Source organism: Equus przewalskii, chromosome 2 (assembly GCF_037783145.1).
Source record: "Equus przewalskii isolate Varuska chromosome 2, EquPr2, whole genome shotgun sequence".
Classification (NCBI taxonomy): Eukaryota; Metazoa; Chordata; class Mammalia; order Perissodactyla; family Equidae; genus Equus; species Equus przewalskii.
In genome coordinates, this window is record NC_091832.1 from 37,191,045 (window position 1) to 37,214,117 (window position 23,073).

At 47.5% G+C, this 23,073-nt stretch overlaps 1 protein-coding gene across 2 annotated transcripts in view; it reads right to left on the minus strand.

Annotated features, from left to right (window-relative positions):
* Positions 1-23,073, minus strand: part of PLEKHM2 (pleckstrin homology and RUN domain containing M2) — a 37,920-nt gene that overhangs the window by 13,859 nt on the left and 988 nt on the right. For both annotated transcript variants that reach the window (XM_070602240.1, XM_070602230.1), the window contains exons 2-5: positions 2,543-2,649; positions 2,055-2,164; positions 1,378-1,477; positions 693-780 (exon numbers count right to left, since the gene is read on the minus strand). In XM_070602240.1, coding sequence (XP_070458341.1) covers positions 693-780; positions 1,378-1,477; positions 2,055-2,164; positions 2,543-2,649 — 405 coding nt within the window. The remainder of the gene's footprint in view (positions 1-692; positions 781-1,377; positions 1,478-2,054; positions 2,165-2,542; positions 2,650-23,073) is intronic.

Below are 23,073 nucleotides of genomic sequence, written 5' to 3' on the forward strand. Positions count from 1 at the left end.
GGCCGACAGAGGACAGAACCCAACTATGACTTCTAACCCCTCCTCAACGTCTTTTACTATTAGAGTCCTTCATTTTCTCCAATTTCTACTACTTTTCAGTGGCCAAGTTCCTTTTACATCTGGGCTGACCGAGTAGGGACCCGGGAAGGTGATTCAACTAGGATGGGGCAGCTGCGGGCACCCTGATGAGCCGGGTCCGAGAGGCGCTTGGGAGCCTCCTTAGCTCTTTCTGGGCCGCATCCTATTTCTCTAGCGCGTGAGAGTGGGGGAGGCCAGAGAATGTCAAGAGGGAGGCCAGGAAGCATGGAGCTGACGACACCTCCAGGATCCCGGGAGGCACAGGGATGAATCTGCCTTGTCCCTCTCAAACACTCATGTCCTAAACATGAAGGAGAACTTCAGTGCTAAAATACTCCAGGCACTTTGGCTTTTCTCCAAGATGGGACAGAGAGACAGGAAGGAGTCAGCCGAACCAGGAATTCTGGCCTTCAAAAAGCCATGAGAGAATCACCTCCATTCCACTCAATTCCACTGTTCAGACCCTGAACCCTTCCCTCACCTAAACAAACAAGGGGTTGCTCAGGCTCAGCCACAGACAATAGGCTCCCTGAGAGGGACCTGAAAAATGAAATTGTGTTCCTGCGCTACCCACTCCTCTGCCCCCATAAGCAGCGGGAGCCATGGTGTCTCACCAGATCCAGGTCGAATCGAATGAACTCCAGCCCAGACACCAAGGTCAGGAATAGAGTCAGGTGATCATGGCTGCAGACCAGGGCATTCCTGTAAGACACGAGAAGGGACGATGGTGGTTCTGGGTCTGGTTACCAGCTTGGCCCTACCTCACTAACAAGCCAGCTGTGTTGAAATTTGACATGCGACATCCCCACACCCTGGAGGACACCCAGCTTGAGGCAGTCTGCACCCATGCCTTTCTAGCGTTCTCCCACTGGGTTTGGAGCCACACAGCACTTTATTGCCAGTGTCTTCAGATATGGGGCCTGCAGCATAAGGCTCCTCTGGCTCTCAGCAGCTGCTATAAATACTCTTGCAGCAACCCCATCTATAAATACTCTTGCAGCAACTCCAGCAAAGGTTGAGCATTCTCTTCAGGTCTGAGACCCGGGTAGAGGATCAGGCAGAGGCAGGGCACCAAAATGCTACAGAGGAGACCAGCTGGAATGCCAGTTCTCCTGGCGACAGCCATCAGAGGCCAGGCTCTACTGGTTCTTTGGCCCTCACTGACATGTCCTCAGCATGCAATGCCAGGCGAGGCCTCTGGTGTGGCATACTGTGGTGTCTGGATGTGCCAAGAGTCTTTGGGACGAGGCTCAAGGAGGGCTCTGGGGCCACGTGCGGGAGACCACTGTGGACACTCACTTGACGTAGTACTTATGCAGCAGACCCAGGTTCTCCTGGAACAGCCGCAAGTAGCTCTCCAGAGAGTTCTCGTTGAGGGCCAGGTACAGCCAGGCCCGGCCTGCAAATGAAGGGCGGGAGTAACTGGCAGGAAAGCCTGTCGGGGTGCTGGCTTTTTTGGCCAAGCAAGGGCAGAAAGGAAAGAAAGAGTGGCTGAGGGACCAAGCACTCCCACAGACTTCTCTCTTGTTGGAGTGCCATGACCCCCGAAATCTTTTTTTTCCCTGTCAGAGCAAAGCCTGTAACTGGCCAGGAAACGCTGATAAAGAGGGCAGATTGCAAACGTTGGAGGGGTTGAGAAATGCAAGGATTTCCCACTGATCCTGTAGGCTAACACTACTCCTAGCTCAGGAAGAGAAGCGAGACTCCTCATTATGTGCTCGGGCTGGGATTCGATAGGAGTCCAGTTCTCTTCAGAGTCTCACTCTCCTTCACCCCATCCATGACGCGCCAACAAACTGCCATATGCAGGGAGAAGAGAGGCCGCATGGACAGCAACAGCATTTTAATACCCACTGCCACCGGACACTGCAAGGTAATCGGCCTCCCAGGGCTGACCCTGAGGCCACACCTGAGTCTCGAGATACCCACAGGGAGGGTGGAGCCGGTCCCTTCCCAGTCAACCTGGTACTACTCACTGCGCCCCAGGTTGGTGGCCACATGCTGCAGCACCTCGATCTGTTTGACGGCCTCTCTCCGAGTGAAATGCACCACGAGCACCCAGTAGCCAGATGAGAGGTCCTGCAGTCTGAGAAAATAGGACAAGAGCTGCTATGACCTAAGCAGAGCTGCCTGGGAAGCTGCAGTCAGCTGGTCCACCAGCCTTTGCATTAGTAGTAAGCTTAGGGCTGAAAGCAATGGATTCCCAGGGAGACGCATGGGCAATAACCATCATTTCATCTGTTGCTAATTCTTTCCCCAGTCATTCCTGCCTGCTCAGAGATGATTTACTGGGATAATGACAGACAGCCTGAGGCCCACTGGAGTGAGACAAGTCTCTTTCTGCCGAGAGAAAGAAGAAATAAAAGGCAGACAAGGCTAAGGACTTCTCTCTGGAGGCTCCTCACGGCCTTGGCCGTGCCCTGTTCTGCCCTACAGTCTTCCCCAGAAACTCTCTCCGCCTTACCCGTACAGCAGGGCGTGGTCCAGGTGCTCACACAGACGCTGCAGCACCTTATCGTGGTTCCGGATGGCAGGGGTCTCATCCTCACATGCAGCAAAGTAGCTCTGCAACTGAAAGGAGAAAAAAAATGAGGAAAAATCCGCCCCCCCGCCAAATTAGAAATGGATAAAGAGGAGGGCTGCAGAAGTTCCGGAATCAAAGAGGGAGCTGAGAAACCAGTCAAATGATGTATTCGTGTTGACCAACAGAGAGGCCTACCTCAGACTGTCGGCAGCAGCTGCTCATCTTGTATCGGGGGTTCCGGGGGCAAAGGCTGTATCCTGGAGCCCAGACCCCAAGGGACACTCAGTAAGTGCTTTGTACGATGACAACTTGATGCTGGCGAGGGATTCACAGTCCGTGTGTAGGTCTCAGGTGTACCAGGCTTCGAGCCAGGGCCACCGAGCTACACAACTCCAGGGGCACTACATATAGTGTTGTCTATATAAATGAACCCCTAGTGCCCAGTTTAAATGGCCCCTGGCCCTGGAGTTGGGCAGCACAGGGGCCCTGCTGGGAGCTGCTCCTCTGCACAAACTAAGGGCTGATGGACTGGAGCACGTGCTCCAATGGCCTTCTTGCCAGAGGCTGACAGGGGACACTGGATTTGCCTGAGGAACCTAATGAGGCTCGATATGGATCTGGGTGCATGCCAGGCTCTTGTCAAGCCCTACACGAAGAAGGCCACTGTTCCCAAGCGGGAGTGATAAAAAGAGAATTGGACCGTAGGCACTGAGCAAACCCCACCAGGCTGAGGAAGGTGAGGGCAGCTCCATCCGCTTGGTTAAGGCTAAGACAGCCCAGAGGCTTGGACTGAGTTCTCTGCAACCGCAGTTAGGAGGCAGGAGCCCCTTTCAAGGAAAGCTCTAGGAGAAAAGTTTTTCCAACTTCATTTTAGCCATACTCTGCTCTGCTGTTGCCCTTGTAATGGCCAGAAGGGGGGAGAACACAAAAAAAGAGCACTCGGCCCTGGACACTCATCTCAGGTTTAAGCTCTTGGCGCTGGACAAACGTGTTCTCAAGTGTTTTCTGGAAGCAGTGGTAGAGACGGCAGCAGCAGGCAAGACACATCAACCACGCCAACAAGCACGCGCTCTTGGTGAGAGGCCAACCATTGAGCCCCCACAACAAAAATAGCCGCTCTTCTCTGCGGCCCAGGGTGAGTCCAGCAGCCCTGCTGGCCGAGGACAGACCTCAGTTCTGCGGGGTCGGCCCTCCCTCCTGAGAGGCAGGCAAAACAGAGCCCCAGGAGGAAAGGTTTCCAGAACTGAAAGAAAGAGCAACGAGCTTGCGAAAACTGCATGACCCCCTCTCAGCAATGGCTGAAAGTGGTCTCGAACACTTTAGTACTGAGAAACACAATGTCGGTGTCCGGTTTTTTTTAAATGTCAAAATCTGAGCAAATCTGAGATCAGAGAGTCTTAGATGTTAGAGCTAGAAGGATCTTTAGAGATCTAGTGCAACTCTCTTATTAAAAAAGCAAAACAGGGGCCGGCCCTGTGGCCGAGTGGTTAAGTTTGCACGCTTGGCTTCAGCGACCCAGGGTTTCACCATTCTGATCCTGGGTATGGACATGGCATCACTCATCAGGCCATGCTGAGGCGGCGTCCCACGTGCCACAACTAGAAGGACCCACAACTAAAAATATACAACTGTGTACCGGGAGGCTTTGGGGAGAAAAAGGAAAAAAAAAAAATCTTTAAAAAGCAAAATAGAGGGGCAGTCCCCGTAGCTGAGTGGTTAAGTTCACGTGCTCCACTGCAGGCGGCCCAGTGTTTCGTTGGTTCGAATCCTGGGTGTAGACATGGCACTGCTCATCAAACCACGCTGAGGCAGCATCCCACATGCCACAACTAGAAGGACCCACAACAAAGAATATACAACTATGTACTGGGGAGCTTTGGGGAGAAAAAGGAAAAAAATAAAATCTTAAAAAAAATGAAAAAATAAAAAATAAAAAGCAAAATAGAGGATTATTCATCTTCTTGATTATAAAAGTAGCCATACCCATCATAACACTTGAAAAACATGGAAAAGTTTAAAAATTTTATTTGTTTTTGAACAGAGAAGGCGGCTAAGCCCCAGAGAAGTTAAGTTCTTCACTAGGATTTTTAGCTAAGTGAGGGAGCCATGGCTGGAACTCAGACTCCTTTCTTAGGTCAAGATACCTTAAAAAAAATTATTCCCAAAACAATATTAGGTTATCATAAAAATTCAAGCAACAGGGGCCGGCCTGGTGGCACAGTGGTTAAGTTCATGTGCCTCGCTTCGGCGGCCAGGGCTTCGCAGGTTCGGATCCTGAGTGCAGACCTGTGCATCGCTTATCAAGCCATGCTGTGGCAGGTGTCCCACATATAAAGTAGAGGAAGATGGGCATGGATGTTAGCTCAGGGCCAGTCTACCTCAAAAAAAAAAAAAAAAAATTCAAGCAACATGAAAGTGCGTATAAAGACCTCCTGTTCCCCACTGTCAGGAGCTTGTGTGTGTATATCCTAACTCTTTTCCTGCATGGAGACTTGAAAAAAATGTGAAATAGATCATGCTATATTCATTGTTCTGAAACTTGCTTTTTCTTAACTCAGCAATATATCAAATGTATATTTCTTTTCTTTTTTTTTAAAGATTGCCACCTGAGCTAATAACTGTTGCCAATCTTCTCTTTTTTTTTCCTTTTCTGCTTTTTCTCCCCAAATCCCCCAGTACACAGGTGTACATCCTAGTTGTGGGTCCTTCTAGTTGGGGCATGTGGGATGCCGCCTCAACGTGGCCTGACGTCTGCGCCCAGGATGAGAGAACCAGTGAAACTCCAGGCCACCAAAGTGGAGTGCATGAACTTAACCACTTGGTCCTAGGGCCAGCCCCTCGAATGTGTATTTCCACATCATTACACACAGATCCACTCTATTCTTTTTCATAGTCACTCTGTATTTTAACCATTGTTAGATATGGCTATTGTCTCCAGTTCTTTGATATTGCACACAATATTACAATAAACACCCATGGATCCCTGTTAATTATTTCAAATTGTATTTTTCTGATCACTAATGTAGTTGAACATCCTTATGTCATTTGTATTTCTTTTTCTGTTTATTGCCTATTCATAACTTCTGCCCAATTTTCTCCAGCTAGGCTGCTTGTCTTTTTCTTATTGGTCTGTTCCAGTTCTTGGTTTGTTAAGGATTTAAACCTGTTTGTCACTATGTATTAGTTTTTTTGCCCAGTGTCAACTGACGTTTAAATTTTGCTTATGGTGTTATTTTTTCCTATTGAGAAATTTTTATTTTTTATGTAGTCAAATCTGTCTTTTCCTTCATAGTTTCCCATTTTTCCCATCCTAATATTACAAAAGTACCTTTATTTTTCTATAGTTTTAGGACTTTTTTGGTTTCTTTTTTAATGTTTAGATCTTTACTTTCCTCTATTGCATGAGGTAAGGACCCAGCTTTATTATTTTCTGGATGGATAAGCCATTTTCCACATTTATTATGGCTTCTTACTGATCTGTGGTTTAATGCCAGCTTTCCAAACTATTTTGTTTAACTGGCCCATTGTCTATTCCCGTGACAGTCCCCTACTTTTAATTATTTTCCCTTTAGTCATCATTTTGACATGGGCAGAACAAGTCCACTCCATCCCCTAACGATTCTTTTTCAAAACTATTTTGACTATTCTGGCACATTGTTTTAGAATCAAATTTCTTTCTCGATTTGGAGTAGAATTATACTGAACCCAGAGGTTATTTGGGGGAAGAAATGGTCTCTCTTTGCAATACTGAGTCTTCCCATGCAGGAATATGCATTTATTTTCCATTTATGCGGGTCTTTTTATATCCTTTGGTAAGTTTTACAGCTTTCTTTAGATAGGTCTTGCACATTTATTTCAAGGTGGGTTGCATACGTACACTTGGCATTATGAGTTAGGGAACAGTCTGCAACCAGGAAACAATTTCGGCAGAAAGTATAGTGAAAAGAGTGTACAACGTGGTGGTAAAGAGCGATGGCTCTGGGCAGGAAGCGTGGGTCCAAAGCCTGGCTCTGCCACCATATAGTTGGCAAAGCACTTAACCCTCCATCCCCTCATTTTTTCTCATCTGTAAAATGAGTTAAAAAGATTCTTTAGAGCTGAGCTGTCCAATACAGAAGCCACCAGCTACATGTGTCTATTTAAATTAATTTAAATTAGGGGCCGGCCTGGTGGTGCAGCGGTTAAGTTCGCACGTTCCGCTTCTCGGCGGCCAGGGGTTCACCGCTTCGGATCCCAGGTGTGGACATGGTACCGCTTGGCAAATGCCATGCTGTGGTAGGCGTCCCACGTATAAAGTAGAGGAAGGTGGGCACGATGTTAGCTCAGGGCCAATCTTCCTCAGCAAAAAGAGGAGGATTGGCAGTAGTTAGCTCAGGGTTAATCCTCCTCCTCAAAAAAAAATTAATTTAAATTAAACAAAATTAAAAGTTCAGTTCCTCAGTTGTACTAGCCACATTTCAAATGCTCAATAACCACATGCGGCTAGTGGCTACTGTGTTGGACAGTGCGGATACAGAACATTTCCATCACTGCAGAAAGTTCTATTGGACAGTGCTGGTTTAGAGGATCAAATGATATAAAGCATGCAAAAGGCTTAGCATAGATCCTGGTAAGCAGCAAGTGCTCAGTGAACATTAGCCAAGACTATTAAGAATAATGAACCTGCAGGGCCGGCCCTGTGGTATCGCGGTTAAGTTTGGTGCACTCCACTTCGGCAGCCTGAGTTCACGGATTTGGATCCCTGGAGCAGACCTACGCCACTCGTCAGCCGTGCTGGGGCAATGACCCACATACAAAATGGAGGAAGACTGGCATAGATGTTAGCTCAAGGCGAATCTTTCTCACCAAAAAAAAAAAAGAATAATGAACTCATATTCTTAGTCACACCAATGATGCAGCACTTGGCTAAACCTAAGCACAGGTGCCAAGAAGACAGGATCATGTCCTCTGCTCCCAAGAGCTCCTGTTCCGTCACTAGTCCACTAGCAGCTGATCCCAGAGCCTGCTCCTTAACCACTCTCCCACAGCAGGTTTATAAAGATTTTCCATCGCCTCAGAGGATGAGGAGATCTTGAATCCGTGCTACAAGTCAGCATAGTCTTTGAGAGGAGCAGGAAGAAGGCAATGTCTATGAATCAGTGACAGAAGAACTGAGCAGCTCTGCCAACAGCTTGAGCTCATCCTTAGGAGTTGGTGAGCAAAGCACAACACGCAGGTAAATGGCAGAGGTATTCCCCTGTGCCTGGAGAGGCAGCAGCTGGTAGCCACTTGCTGCAGTAGTAAGATCAGCAGGCTCTTAAAGAGCAGGGAGTGGGAGGGAAGCAAACACCGAATAAAGGAGGGCCACTCAGCAACAGAACTAATGGACTGGGTGTAATGAACACAACTCAGCCCGGAAGCACAATTACTAACCTTTGTTCCAAATTACTCTTCGGTTACACAGAGCACATGCTGGTGGAGCTAATACCTGCCATAGTTAGAGCCGTCATTTATTGAGTGCTTATTATGCACACTGGGAAGGCGGCAGAAGGGTCAAGGGTATGGACTGTGGGCTCAGACAACTTGGATTTGAATGTGGGCTCTGCTACTCGCTCACTGTGTGACCTTGGGCAAGTTGCTTCACCTTGCTAAACTCGGTTTCCTCATCTGTAAAATGAGCTTAGTAATAGTACCCGCCCCATAGGTTGTTGTGAGGGTTCAGATAATACTTATACTGTATTTATCAAAGTGCATGATACCCTGGAAACACTTAATAAATGTTAGCTGCTATGACAATGACCATGATGCACTTTACAAACACTATTTAATTTAGTCATCACAGCAACCCCATAAAGTAGGTCACAGAGCTGCTAAGTGGCAGAGCCAGATTTTAAATCCAGGTCTTTCTGTCTAACCTGGGTTCAAGATCCCTGAATGATAATGAATATAAATGTTATACACTCTGTTCTAATGTTTTGTAGGAGAGCCCACAAAAGAGAAATGTAGTCCCCTCTTTTTTAAGTCCCGAGAACTAAAAACCCTAGTGGGTATGAGCTCAGTGTCTTCTGCAGTTCTGCTTCGTGGAAGATGGAGTGAAGAGAAAAGCCAGTGTGGCTTCTTTCAGAAGAAAGCTTGCCTATTGCTCTCTTCACCCTTCTGCCCCACGGTGGCATATTCCCAGTAGTCAGGAAGTGTATTGTTTGGTTCACACAAGCGACAGTTGTTCCAGGAGGAGCTTTCCCCACTTCTGGAAGGAATTCATCCTACTGATCAGATTGCCGACAGTTTTCAGTGTTTCCTTTCTGTCCATGCAGATTTGGGAAGAAGTTGGAAAAATTTCAGAATTCTCCAGAATTTGAGACTCAAATTTCAGAATTTGAGTCTACAGCAGGGATTGGCTAACTGTGGCCAGTGGGTCTGCCTCCTATTTTTGTACATAAAGTTTTATTGGGACACTGCCACACCCATTTGTTTTTGTATTACGTACAGCAGCTTTCACACCATGATGGCAGAGCTGAGTAGATGTGACAGAGCCTGTATGGCCTTCAGAACCTAAAATGTTTACTGTCTGGCCCTCTACAGAAAAAGTCTGCCGACCTCTGGTCTAGAGCCTTGAGCAGAGGTGGCAAGGAATGCACGCCTGTGACAGGCTGGGCTGGGAGCTGTCTTGTGCCCAAAGCTCAGCTGAACAGTGGCCAGAAGGGGAGCCTCAAGCCTTGAAGATGCACATAGAAATATTTACTGAGCACCCACTATGTACATATCGGATACTATTCTTATACAGAAGTCTTTGCCCTTGTAAAACTTACATTCTGGTGGCAGACAGAGATAAACTATGTGCAAATATAATATAGTGCCAGGGAGTAATAATGCTATAAAAAAAAATAAAGCAGGAATCGGGTGTCTGTTATAAATACAAGGTCAAGGAAGATCTCACTGAGGAAACGACTATTGAAGCATCTAAGGGAAGAGCATTCTAGTTAGACGGCCAGCAGGTACAAAGGTCCTAAGGCAGCGGCAACGGTAAGGAAATTTGGTGTGGCTGGAGCTCGGGGAGTGAGGATGTGAATGATATGAGATGAAATCAGAGGACAGCCAAGGGCCACATCACGAGCAGCTGTACAGGCCGTGGTAAGGACTTTGTATTTCATTATCAGTTTGATGGGAAGGTATTGGAAGGTTGAAAACAGGGAAGTAACATAATTCAATATATATGTCCCAAGGCTGCTACAGCTTCTGTGTGGTGGATGTACAGCCTGCGGGAGGCTGTGGTGGAGGCAGAGGGAGTGGCTGGCAGGCTTTCACCAGTGCGGACGGATAATGGAGGGTTGGAGCTGGCTCTAGTGGTGGAAGCGAGAAAGGAGAGATTCGAGATCTGTTCTGAAGGTGGTGCCCCAGGGATTTACTGGTGGATCTGATGTGGGGCCTGAGAGAAAGGAAGGTACCAAGAATGATTCTAAGGTTTTTGGTCTGAGCAACGGAATGGCGGTGCCATTTCCAGATCAGGTGGAGTTCTGCTCTGGCCGTGATAAGTTCAAAATTCCTATCAGAGATCTAAGTGGAGGTGTCAAGGAGACACTTGCATAAATGGGGCTGGAGTTCAGGGCGAGCCCAGCGCTATCAGCCTTTAGATGGTGTTTAAAGCTGTGGAATTGGACAAGATCACCTTGGGAGTGCAGAAAGAGGAGCATGTGAGTACTGAGCCAGGGCACTCCAATGTTAGACCAGGGGTCCTCACGCAATCTGCACAACAGAACCCCTTGGGCAACTGGAGGAAAATAACAAGGCCCTGGGGCCTCCGCAGATCAACTACAGCAGAAACTCTGGAGGTGGGGCCCAGGAACCAGCATTTCTTTTTAACACTCCCCAGGAATTTCTAATGCCCAGCCAGGGCTGAAGACCACTACTTTAGACTGAGAAGGCACAGCCCGTGAGGCAGGTGGAAAATCTGGACAGTGTGTGCTCCAGAAACCAAGTGAAGGAAGTTTCTAAAGGGAGGGAATGATCAATTCATGGGGGTCACATTCCCACTTAAAGGGAGGTGCTGCGACCCTTGATAAAAGCAATTCGAGTGAAGAAGTAGGGACGAAAGCCAGATAAGAGTTTGTCAAAGGGAGTTGGAGCTTATTTGATCCTGTTTCAAGCTAACAAGGTTCTTTTTGTTTTTTGGGGTATTTTTTTTTTTGAGGAAGATTAGCCCTGAGCTAACATCTGCTGCCAATTCTCCTCTTTTTGCTGAGGAAGACTGGCCCTGAGCTAACATCTGTGCCCATCTTCCTCTACTTTATATGTGGGACGCCTACCACAGCGTGGTGTGCCAAGTGGTGCCATGTCCGCACCCGGATCCAAACCGGCAAACCCTGGGACCACCGAGAAGCAGAACGTGCGCACTTAATCACTGCGCCACCGGGCTGGCCCCCAAACAAGGTATTTTTAAAGTGAGATTGATGAGGCAATTGGAACTTGAAGCCTTACTAGATATTTGATGATTTGAGGAAAGCTTATTAAATTTTTTAAGGTGTAATAGTGGTATTGGGTTATGTGAGAAAAGAATCCTCAGCTTGAAGCAATGTTTACTGAAAAAAGTATGGATCTGGGACCTGCTTCCAAATAACAGAGGGCTGGGGGATGGGGTATAGTGGACACAAGACAGCCCATGAGATGTAAGGGCTGTACCTGGGGCTTCTGTATACCAGACTGCCTAATTTTGGTTAGAAGAGAGAGAGAGGAGAACAGGAAGAAGGGAAGGAAGAAAGGAGGAAAAGAAATAAGGGAGGAAAGAAGGGAGGGAGGAAGGAAGAAAGAAAAAAGAGGAGATGGCAATACAGAAAACTCCTTTGACCAGTTTTGCCAAAAGGGAGGCAAGAGAATGGGAGTGGAGTAAAGGAGTCAAGTCCTTGAACAGGAAAGCCAGGATGGGATCCACAGCCACAGGGGAGGGTGGCCACAGATGGGAGCCCAGACGCAGGTGGGCTGGTGTGCTTGATGGTGGGAGGATGAAAAAGTTCTCTTCAGAAGAAAATTTAAAAATAAGCAAGGTCAGCTGAGAATGAAGAGAGGGATTAAGATTTAAAGTAATTTCTTTTTTCTCTTTCTGTTTTTTTAGGAAGATCAGCTCTGAGCTAACATCCGCTGCCAATCCTCCTCTTTTTGCTGAGGAAGATTGGCCCTGAGCTGACATCTGTACTCATCTTCCTCTACTTTACATGTGGGACGGCTGCCACAGCATGGCTTGATAGCGGTGTGTAGGTCTGTGCCTAGGATCCAGGCCGCCAAAGCGGAGTGCGCGAACTTAACCGCTTCACCACCAGGCCGGCCCCTAATTTTTCTTTTTAAGCTGTGGTTTCCCTAAAGTTCTTTAACTCAGGCCTCATCTCAAAGGCATGTTCCCAGAGCACACTCTGGACTGGCTAAGCTCCTCTTCTTTGCCAGCTCCTGATTCCCTGGATGCGATCCGGCAGCAAGGCTGAGAAGAACTGGGCTCAGCCTGCCCCGGAGTCTCCCACAGCCAGGAGGGCGGTGCTCCCTGCCGAGCACTCTGGGAAGACTGGCCATCACGAGACTGTGCCAGACCCTGTGGCTGTGGGGAAATGTGGGTGGCACACTCCAACAAGCCAAGAAATGCCTGACTCAGAGCATTTTAATTAGGGTTAGTCCCACTCTCTGTTCTGAGCTGCCACAGCCCGGCCCTCTCTGTCTTGTCTTTCTCTCACAGACACATAAGCACAAAACAATTTCTAGTTCTATGGTTGGTACCAAGAAATCCTTCCAGAGTTGGTCCCTAATAGGTAACTCAAAGGGAGCTGTGAAAGATTATAAGTGGCCAAATGAAAACAGGATGGTTACAAGTGACCTCCTTTCTTTCTCCCAAAGAAGCTGTGATGCTGCTCAGCAAACAGATGGGAGATCTGGAATTCAAATCTGCTACCTACTCAAAGGCTGAATTGGGGGGTGTCCCCCCACTCCTATATTTACGGAGCAGGATAAAAATCCCCGCACCAGCAATGGCAGCAGAGTCTGCAAGGCTGGACAGACAGGGCTCACTGCTGGGCCGGCTCCACTCCTGCTCGGCACACAGTGGGCACAGACCTGTAACACAGGAGAAGCCCAGCTCTCCCCCACCGCCAAGGGAGGAGGTCGCCAGGTAACAGCAGCCGCCCTACTGGCTCCACGGAGACCAGGTATGTTTAGACGATGGAATGTTTAGAACAGCCTCAGCAGTCCAGGTCCAGGAGATGGAAATCCAAAAGCAGAAGAGACCCCAGCTGAAGGAAGGCTAGACTGCCACCTGACCTCAAATCACCTCTTTTAAAAATTAAATCAATGACGGCCCCAGTTACACAAGCTCAACTCAAACTCAGAGCCACCCTGAACCACAGGACCCTCCAGAGCCACCTAATCCCTGAGGCTGCCCCTCACCTGATGCTCCTGCTGGTGCGCTGTGGGCGAGGGACAAGTCTTGCGGAAAGTGAGAGGGCACTGCCTGCCTTGCCTTTGAAATTCTCTTCACAGTGTGGCTACTGATGGGTCAAACCAACCCTGTGGTCCTCACGGACATGCACTCTTCTTTCCAAGGCCGAGCCTCAGAGGAAAGGCAGAGTTCAAGCCACGTGATACCATTTATTACCTTTGGGGTCACCGTGTCCCCAAACTTTGATGCCTGGACTCCTCCAGGGAGAGGGACCCTAACAGGGTTCGTCCATATTAGAGACAGCTAGAGAAGGGTTGGTGTGCTTAGAACTACCCGGTGTCCCCTTCAGGGAAGTCACCAAAGCAACTTCCCCACCCTGATCTTGCAGCAGCAATTTGCATTGGCTTCAGGCACAGACTCTCACAGATTTGAAAGGAAGGCTAGTACTCACCATCCATCCCCTCAAAAATAAACAAGTAGACAAATAAGTAAATATGGCAGGCAGGCTGGAGTCTTTTAAGTCTTAGCAAAGCTTCCTAAGGATAATAATGCCTGTTTTACATGATCCAAGGAATGGAAGGCCACTGCCAACAGCATTTCTGTAGAGGATCTCCCCTGGAATCTAAGACAAGGCTGGGTGCTGGCCAAGCTGAAGAATTTCAGAACCTGAGAGCAGAAGAGCCCTTAGAAGTCGCTTGGTTACAAAGTGGAGTTTCCCGGGGCTCTCATTCAGGAGAGTGTGTGTGTGTTTGTGGGGGTGGGGGTTAGAATGAGCAAGGGAGAGGCTATCAGTGAATAAAACTTTGACTACTGAAATGCGCTGAAAATCAGAAGAATAATCACTTAGCCAGATCTCTCATTTTGTAGGCAGGGAGATCAGGGCCCAGGGAGGTGAAGACACTTGCTGCACCTCCTGGCTTTGTCCAGGGGCTCTTCTGCTTTACTGCAAGGTCTCGGCCAGGTGTGCCCAGAGACCACGGAGGTAGCTATTCCTGGAGTTCCTTCTGTTTCCATCCCACATGGGGATAAAGTGATGGTCAGGGGCACCTTCTATGACCATCTGGAAAGTGCTCATCTTAACATCTTACTGAGGAGGGCAGAGCAGTAGGGGCCTTGGATCATCCCCAGGGCTCTGTAGAATGAGAGTTGGGGGACAGTGTCAGGAAAGTCCTAGTTGCTTCTTTCCTAGACATCAAGAGTGTTGACAGAGGCTTCGGCCCACTGGGTGTCCACTGCTCCACCAACCACAGGCAACCACAGTGCTTCTGGCTTACTCTCCTAATTTTAAAATCCCTACCCTGAGATCCCACCCCACCTTAGCCCGGAAAATATTTCATTCCCAATGACAGTTACAGTAGATTATAGAACTGGAAGACCCAGAGATCACCCCTGCATAAGAACCAACCAGAGATCCCGTGATTCAGAAATAATTAGCCTAGGTTCCAGGTGGGCATGAAAAACGCTGTCCTTCAGCCAATGCCCCTGCCCAGGAAGGACTTGTGCCCAGGCTGGGTGGCTTCCTGGGACTGACTGGCCCTCCCATATGTAGAGTCATCATAAAGGTGTGCTGTCTGTTTACCATGGGCCTGCACTGTTCCTTAAGCAAGGTGGGTGAAATCAATTCTTCTTCATTTGCCACTAAATGCACCCAGTTATACAGCTTTCTTTCCTACCTCCCAAATCACTGCTCCTTAGCCCCTTTGCTGGAGAGCTGGCAGGCTCTCTGCTTTGTTGGTAGCTCTGCTGAAACACATGCAGGGAAAAAGCTGCAAAAAGCAGCTACGTGAATTATCCACGGATTTCATTTTTTTGTGCTTTCTTTGGGGTGCTGGAATAATGATAACAGAAAGGGACTGGCCTAGTTGGGCACAGATCTCTTGGGTAATTTGACAGAATATGGTTTCCAAAAGCAATTAAATGCAGCTTCTTCCTGGAAGGAGCGTGTACCAGCCCCAAGGTACCATGATTGTTCTGCCTCTGAACTCAGCAAGCCTTGACCTCCCCTGGAGGGACCAAGGGCTCATTTCAAATTGGGGTGGAGAATGGTAAGAGGCTCTGCCAAAAAGTCTCTAGGCAGACACCAGAAACTAGAAGCCAGCCAATGGCCTGGAAGAACACGCAGCACACACGATTCTGCTCCATGCTTTTACTGCTGAGACGGAAGCAGAAGCCCTGCCCTCTGTTTTCTGAGCCACGTTCTGTGTTGTGTGTGGCACTGCTGGGAGGAGGGAGGGAGTTTTTCAAAGCCTCATTTTAATCAGTCTTTCAAAGCCTGGGAGCCTTCACTGGTTCTGTGTTCATCTTTCACTTCCCTTTTTTTCTGCTGTACCTGAAAAATGATCTCATGAACGCTTCCCCCATCCAGACAACCATTTTGTTGCTGAGGAAAATGGTCATCAAGTCCTGTCTAAATCACATTAGGTTGGGAGGACACTAGGGGGACCCTTGCCTCCATTCCAAGGCCCGTGCAATACAGTTAGACTTCAGAGGCTGAAAATGTAAACATAGGGTTAGGAAGCATGGCAAGAATTGCATGGATTACAAATCCATAACAGGCACTGAAGGGCATTAGGGAGGGCCTCGGGTATACACCTAATCCATTGTGATTTGTTTAACGTCTGTCTCCTCTTCTAGAGTGCAAGCCCCACGGGGGCCAGGGCTTGCTGGCTCTGTTCACTGCTGATTCCTAGTGACTAGAAGAGTGCTCATAGGAGTCGGCCCGGTGGCGCAGCAATTAAGTTCGCATGTTCTGCTTCGGTGGCTGGGGTTCGCAGGTTCAGATCCCGGGTGTGGACATGGCACCGCTTGGCACGCCATGCTGTGGCAGGCGTCCCACATAGAAAGTAGAGGAAGATGGGCATGGATGTTAACTCAGGGCCAGTCTTCCTCAGCAAAAAGAGGAGGATTGGCAGCAGATGTTAGCACACGGGTAATCTTCCTCAAAGAAAAAAAATTTTTTTTAAAAAGAAGAAGAGTGCTCATAGTCACTCAGCAGATATTTGTTAAATGAATAGGTGGTTTTATGGAGGACTGGCCCACAAAATTGACCTGTTAGAATTTCAAGACAGACGTCATGGAGATGGAAAAGGCTCAGAGAAATGCAAACAGCGAGAGCCAGAAACATGGTTCAAATCTAGCTTTGCCCTTGTGAACATTACCATCGTAGGCAAGTTACTTCTCTAAACCTCATTTCCCTCATGGATTCAATAGGGGTCGTGATCCATCCTGCGAGTTTGTCGTGAGCCTGACTGAGGAAATGTGTGTAAACAGCAGGTGCTGAATAAATTAAATGCAAGGATTCCTCCTGTATTGTCACTCCTCTTCCTCTCAGTGTGTTTGGACATTTCATGCCTCAGTAGTCCATTACACCAAAAACAAAGAACTGTGGGTGAAAGTGTGAACAGAGGTTGAGTACTTATGAAAATTAAGTTTGGAGATTTTTGTGGATTTCAAGTCTACATCAGTCCTTTCCTTGTTCTCATATGTTACTGGGTTTCTTAGAATCTGTTAGTTCCAACTCTTTAGTACAGTATCAAGGGAGGAGGGGAGATTATAGGAAACTAATACTTTCTTCCTCATGTATTTCTATAATGTTTGTAAACACTTATAAGCAAAGGGAGAAAAGATAAATTACAATACGTAAAGCAGGGGAGAATGTCTGTGTGGCAGGGCGAGGGGCTTTGCTAGCACGAGAGAGGAGATGCTCTCAGGACCCTGGATAATTAGAATCACCAAGAGATCAATGACCTGAACTTTCAGCTCCAGCCAAATGGACTCTCCCAGAAGCTGTCTTTATTCTCCTGCCTCAAATGGAAGTTGCAGGATGTTCACACCTTAATCGAGCAGCAACAAAGACAAGGACAGGGCTGGAAAGGAAATTCACCTAAACCGACCAGCCCTGCTGCCTAGTTTAGATTCCCAGGGAGGAGAACTCTGGGCCCAGAGTTAGTCACTCCACATTGCACTCTGGGGTTCCAGGTCCCAAGCTGAGAAAGCTGCTTCATCAGCAGCAAGGCCACCCAGGAGAGCTTTCCCTCCTAAGGGAGAAAAGCCCTAGTGCTTTCCTTGGATGTAAGGGCACCGCCAGCTTCAGTGGGACCATACCCTTGCCATGGTGGTGAATCTTGATGCCTGAGATGAGCACTGAAGATTCGAGGGGGAAGAAGGACCCAACCAAGAGCCCCACAGTACCTACAAATGCCAACCTTCTCGTACCCACAACGTTCACACTCTGAGTATCAGCTCCTTACTTTCCACATTAAAACACGTCTTGACCACTCCACCCCTTACTCAGCGTTAGTTTTCAGACCGAACATTTTGTCAGCTGGCAGCAGATTTTCCATTTTGCTGGGAATTTCTTTCCCCAGTGGGCTCCAGCTGGATGCATTTTGAGGGGGACCCTCAGGAATCACCACTGTTCCATCTGAAACTTCAGAGTGTTAACTGCTACTCCAGAGAGACAGCTGTAGCCCACCCTGATGAACAGGGGGCCTGCTGCTGCCACATGGCGACCTCCTTCTGTCTAACCCTAGGTGCAGGTGAGTTTCTGCCTGGCCTCCAGTCATCAAACAGAACCTTTCCCTCTGGATGGACTGAATGCTAGAGCCAAGCCACAGAGAAGGAGGGCCCAGGGAGTTCTGTGATGGGACGGAAAGGGCCACAATGTCACAAGCTTCTCACAGAAACCAAACATTAGAGAAGCATTTTGTAAAAGGAGAACCATCTCTTAAAACCGAATGGGCAGGGCTCACAGAAAGCAGCTATCACTTCACTGGTACCCACTGCTGGGCCTGGGTGGGGTCACTCAAGGGGTCAGGTGCACACTTATGTGGTTTCTGGTTGGGGGCCTTCGCGTCTCTCACACCCCTCACTAGATAGTCTCTGTTTTGCGAGAGAGGGACGGAGCTGAGAACTACTGCCAACATCAGGACACAGGCGGGGGAACAGGAAGCCAGGAGGAGCGACCCTGACCCCTAGCACTTCAGTTTATAAAATGTGTGTGTGGATATTATTTTATTTAGATCTCGGCCCGGGTGACTCAGGTCACTGGGGATTTTGAGAACTCTTAAGATTTGAAAACTCTTAAGAGTTTTTCCATGAAGCCAGAGAGAACAAAACTATTGATTGAAACCAAATGGTCAATATAATTCCCACATATTTCTAACTACCAGGCCCTCCCTAGAAACGAGCTGCCTGGCTAATTTTTAACGTATGGGCAGATCTCACCCACCTGAAGGAGTAGGAAAAAAGCCCACCACCCAGGCCAGCCTTCTCAGCTGCACTGACAGGCTGGGTAGAACGACAGCTGCAGCCCATTCCCCAGTGTCAGCAGACCCCCGACTGGGGGACCCCTGCCTGGCGCAGGGCGTGCTGGCCAGAAATAGAACCTCATGCAGAGCCTCCACTGCAGAGCAGGACATCTGCGCACAGGGAGGTGGGTGGGAGACTGGGCTGTCCCAGGCGAGGGAAGGTTGTCCCGACCCAGCAGCGTTCCCTGAAGCTCAGTTACTCTATTAAAATTCATTCATTTATGCTGTCTCAGGGGGCAGATTTGGAGCCAGGGGCCACTTACTTTTTATTTTACACACTTTGGGGCTATCTGTGTGTTTTTTAAAACAATGACTCATTTTCTTAGAATAATCTCTCCTTCTGTTATCCAAATCAGTGTCCCTTGTTGGATGCAATGTCACCTCCTTAGGCAAAGTCTTCTCTGACCACCTCCTGTGTAGCAAACTCCCCTGCCAATCCTTTGTTTTGGGTGAGGAAGATCTGAGCTAACGTCTGTTGCCAATCTTCCTCTTTTTGCTTGAGGAAGATTGTTGCTGAGCTAACATTTGTGCCGATCTTCCTCCACTTCATATATAGCACACTGTCACAGAATGGCTTGATGAGTGGTGTGTATGTCGGCACCGGGATCTGAACTGTGAAACCCCGGGCTGCTGAAGCAGGGTGTGAACTTAACCACTACACCACCAGGCCGGCCCCTCCCCTGCCAATTCTTTATCACAGTACCTGCCTAATGCCTTCCTAACACTTAGCACAATCTGAAATCATCTTGGTATTGGTTTGTCTACTAATTTATCACTTGCCTCCTCCTACTGGAATATCCACTCCCTGAGGGCAGGGGTCTTAATCTGCCTTGCTCACTATTACCCCCTCCAAGGGCCCAGGGCAGTGGGGACATATGGAAGATGCTCAGTAAACATTTTTGAAAAACTAAATACATGGACACGTGATGGGATTTACGAAGGCCTATATTCATTCTGCAAACCTGAGATGATGCGCAAAAACACAGTTACAAGAGAGGTTTGGTTCACTCTAGGATCGGTCACACCAATTTCTCTGAAGGTGATCCCCGGTGAGGCCGTTTTTGTGCACGCACACATGTTCATATATAAAGTACGGCCTGCCAAATCCAGCCTGTTGCCTGTTTCGGTAAATAAAGGTTATTGGAGCATAGCCACACCCATACACGTATGGATTATCTGTGGTTGCTTTTGAGCTGCCAGCGCACAATAGAGTAGTTGCAACAAAGACCACATGGGCTGAAAATATTTACCATCCGGCCTTTTATGAAAGTTTGACAAACCCTGAGCTTGAAGAAACAGAATTGTAGCGTGAGAATCTGACTGAAAACCGCACAAGAGTAAACTGCAGAGTTCACACAGACTTACGAGTGGTAATGGGAGCGAATATTTTATTTAGGCCTTGTTATGTGCCAGGTATTGTGCTAAATGCTTTAGGTGTATTATCTCCTGGAACTTAATTCTCATTACAACACTATGAGTAAGTTCTGACTGCTCAGGCTGAGGTCCAGTAATTTTCCAGGGTCAACACGGTCAGTGACAAACTCAGAATTCAAACCCAGATCCAGGTCTGTGCACCTCTGACACCTGCGTTTATACCTACTTTGTGGTATAGACTCCACAGAGAGCACTTCCCAGCGACATCTACAGAACCCTCAGCACTCCTGAGACTCGTCTATCTCCTCCCTGTCCTCGGAAGACAACCTGGGTGTCCCCACTTCCTTGGGGATGCTTAGGCTGTTCCTTCTATCGTAAATGCCCGCTTCTTCTCCTTCTCTGAATTCTACCAATTTGTCAAGACTCAGTTAAGCCCTCCTTCCCCGAGGGCTTCTCCTTGCCATAGTTACGTTTTTAATTTTTCCTCCAACCAGTATACAAACTGCTGGAGAGCAGAGGCTGCCTCTTACAGGCACAGAGCTTTTGCTCATCCTGCATGTGTACACAACACTCATGCTCCTCAAAAACAAAAAACTCTCATGAAAACCACTGCCTTCCCTCCCCTGGAGAAGATGCTATTTAGCAGAACCACACGCCAATTCAAAATGCCAACACTGTCTTTGACTTGGACACCTCTCTTTAACTACTAACTAATCAGCAACCACAAGCTTTATTATCAGCACCTGCGATGTTTCTGCTACACTCGCTCCCTTTTGAGAACATATGGAACTTGATTGTCATTGTTATTATTTTCATTTAACTGTGCTAATTATTAAACTCTCCAATTCTCTCTAACCCCCAGGAACCCTGTCTTCACATCAAAACACAGGTCTCCTTGGATCCAGGTCGGATAACAGCTATTTCACCTCTCTGATATTACAATGCATGTTCATCATCACAAACTCGAGGTGTCAAAATAGCCGAACTCAGCAATACTGCTTGGGGAGAGCAGTTATACTTGGGAGTGTAGTTTCTGGGAGGGGAAAAAAGGGGGCTTCTGGGATGATGGTTACATTCTGTTTCTTGATCTAGATGCTGAATACGTGGGTGTGTTCACTTCGTGAGAACTCATTCAGCTGTACACTTAGGATCTGGGCACTGTTCTGTAGGTATATTCTATTTCAACAAAAAGTTCTAGGGGCCAGCCCAGTGGCATAGTGGTTAAGTTTGTACGCTCTGTTTTGGTGGCCTATGATTAGTGGGTTCAGATCCCAGGTGCAGACATACACACCACACATTGAGCCATGCTGTGGTGGCATCCCAGATACCAAATAGAGTAAGACTGGCACAGATGTTAGCTCAGGGATAATCTTCCTCAAGCAAAAAGAGGAAGATTGGCAACAGATGTTAGCTCAGGGCCACTCTTTCTTACCAAAAGAAAAAACAAAAAGAAAAAGTTCTAAAATACCCTCTGCAAACACAATAATACACAGTGGGTCTTTTTTTGCGGAAATACACATCTCATTTTCTTCACGCAATATCCTTCTAAAAAGATCAGCAAGACCATTTTACTAGTGGTAGGATGGAAGGAAAAAGGCAAAGGAACTCTCAAGGCGCCATATAACAAATTATTAGGTAAGACCGGTGTTCAAGGACAAATCTGACCCTGAGACTACCAGCCCTTACCTACTGCTGTAGCTGAACTGACTCCTATTAGAAGCAGATACTCTGATTCAGAAAACCAAATGCACTTCATGATCCAAGAATCATAAGACAGTGTTCTGAAACAAAGGAAGTGGCTAACAAGTCCAAATGGTGTTATATAACAGCCTTTAGGCGGTGAGGCACTTAGCTATCTTCAGACCTTGTAAAAGTGAGGAATTGGCTCTACCACAAAAAAACAGAAAAAACTACCACTTATGCTATAGACTGAATGTTTGTGTCCCCTCCCCTTCAAATTTCTGTGTTGAAATCCTAACCCTCAATGTGATGGTGTTAGGAGGTGGGGCCTTTGGGAGGTGCTTAGGTCATGAGGGTGGAGCCCTCATGAATGGGATTAGCACTCTTATAAAAGAGACCCAGGAGAGCTCCCTCACCCCTTCTCCCACGTGAGGACACGGGGAGAAGTCAGCAGTCTGCAACTCGGAAGAGGGCCCTTGCGAGAACCCAACCATGCTGACACCCTATTTTCGGACTTCCAGCATCCGGAACTGTGACAAATAACCTTATGTTTATAAGCCACCCCGTCCATGGTAGTTTGTGACAACAGCCCAAACAGACTAAGACAACTTATTAAGACTAGCTCAAGCACCTGGCTAAACACTCTCCATACATACTCTGATTAAATCTTCACAACCAACCTAATTGTATCCTGCCTTACAGACGAGAAAACGGAGGCATGGAGAGGTTAAGGAACCTTACCCAAGGTTACAGCGTTATTAATAGGCAGGCCAGGGATTCAACCGAGGCAGCCAGAGTCCAGAATCCATGTTCTTAACCATGATGCTAGTCGTGCTTTGGTCGTGATGCACCTAGGGATGGGTTTCCAGTTTCTAGGGTGCGATTTATATCTTCTGGCATGCATTACAGCTCAATAAAATCTGCTCGTCCCAATGCATAAAATTATAGGAACCTTGACAAGCACACCTAACTCCATAAATGTCAGCCTGATTTACAGAGCGGATCTCTGCCTTCAAAAGATTCCTGCTTACACAGATGACGGTGTCCATGGCCACCCCCTTTCTACCCAGCACTTTCCCCATTTATTTGCTGGAAATCCAAAGGCAAAAAAACCACTTGGCCTCCCTGAAGCCATAATCAGCCCCGATTAGAATAGAAAGGTTGGTGATCTTCCTTTGTCTTCCATTACTAAGGACGTATTGCTTCAACAAAGTGTTTGCTCATCCTTCTTGAGTAACAACAACTATACCCCAATTGCATCAGCAAAGCTCAAGAAAACTGAATAAACAAAACTTTTGTTAGATGTCTGCAATGCTACCTTTTAGAGGAACATTTTAGTAAGAGCATTTTGAATCTACTTTTCTTTTTAAGCCACATTGATCTTTATGAAAGGTAAAATTGCTTTCCTGTGTTACTTTTGAGGAATTTAAGTGGGGGGAAAAGTTATCTAAATATAATGGTTGATTTAATTATCTTCAATTTGATTTGTTGAAGTGATTCAAATAATCTGATGAGGCTTTTCCCCCAAGTCATCCCCTCCACCCCGCCTCCAGTTTCTGAGACTATCAGGTGTGCCAGGAATGCAGATTAGGAAAAAATCCACAAACACTCCAACTGTGTGGAGCCCCACACAGCAAGGTGTCTGTGGTGTCACCAAGTTCCACCCATCACCATCCAAACTGCAATCCCCAAGTTCTTCAGGTTCTCAACCAAAGCTC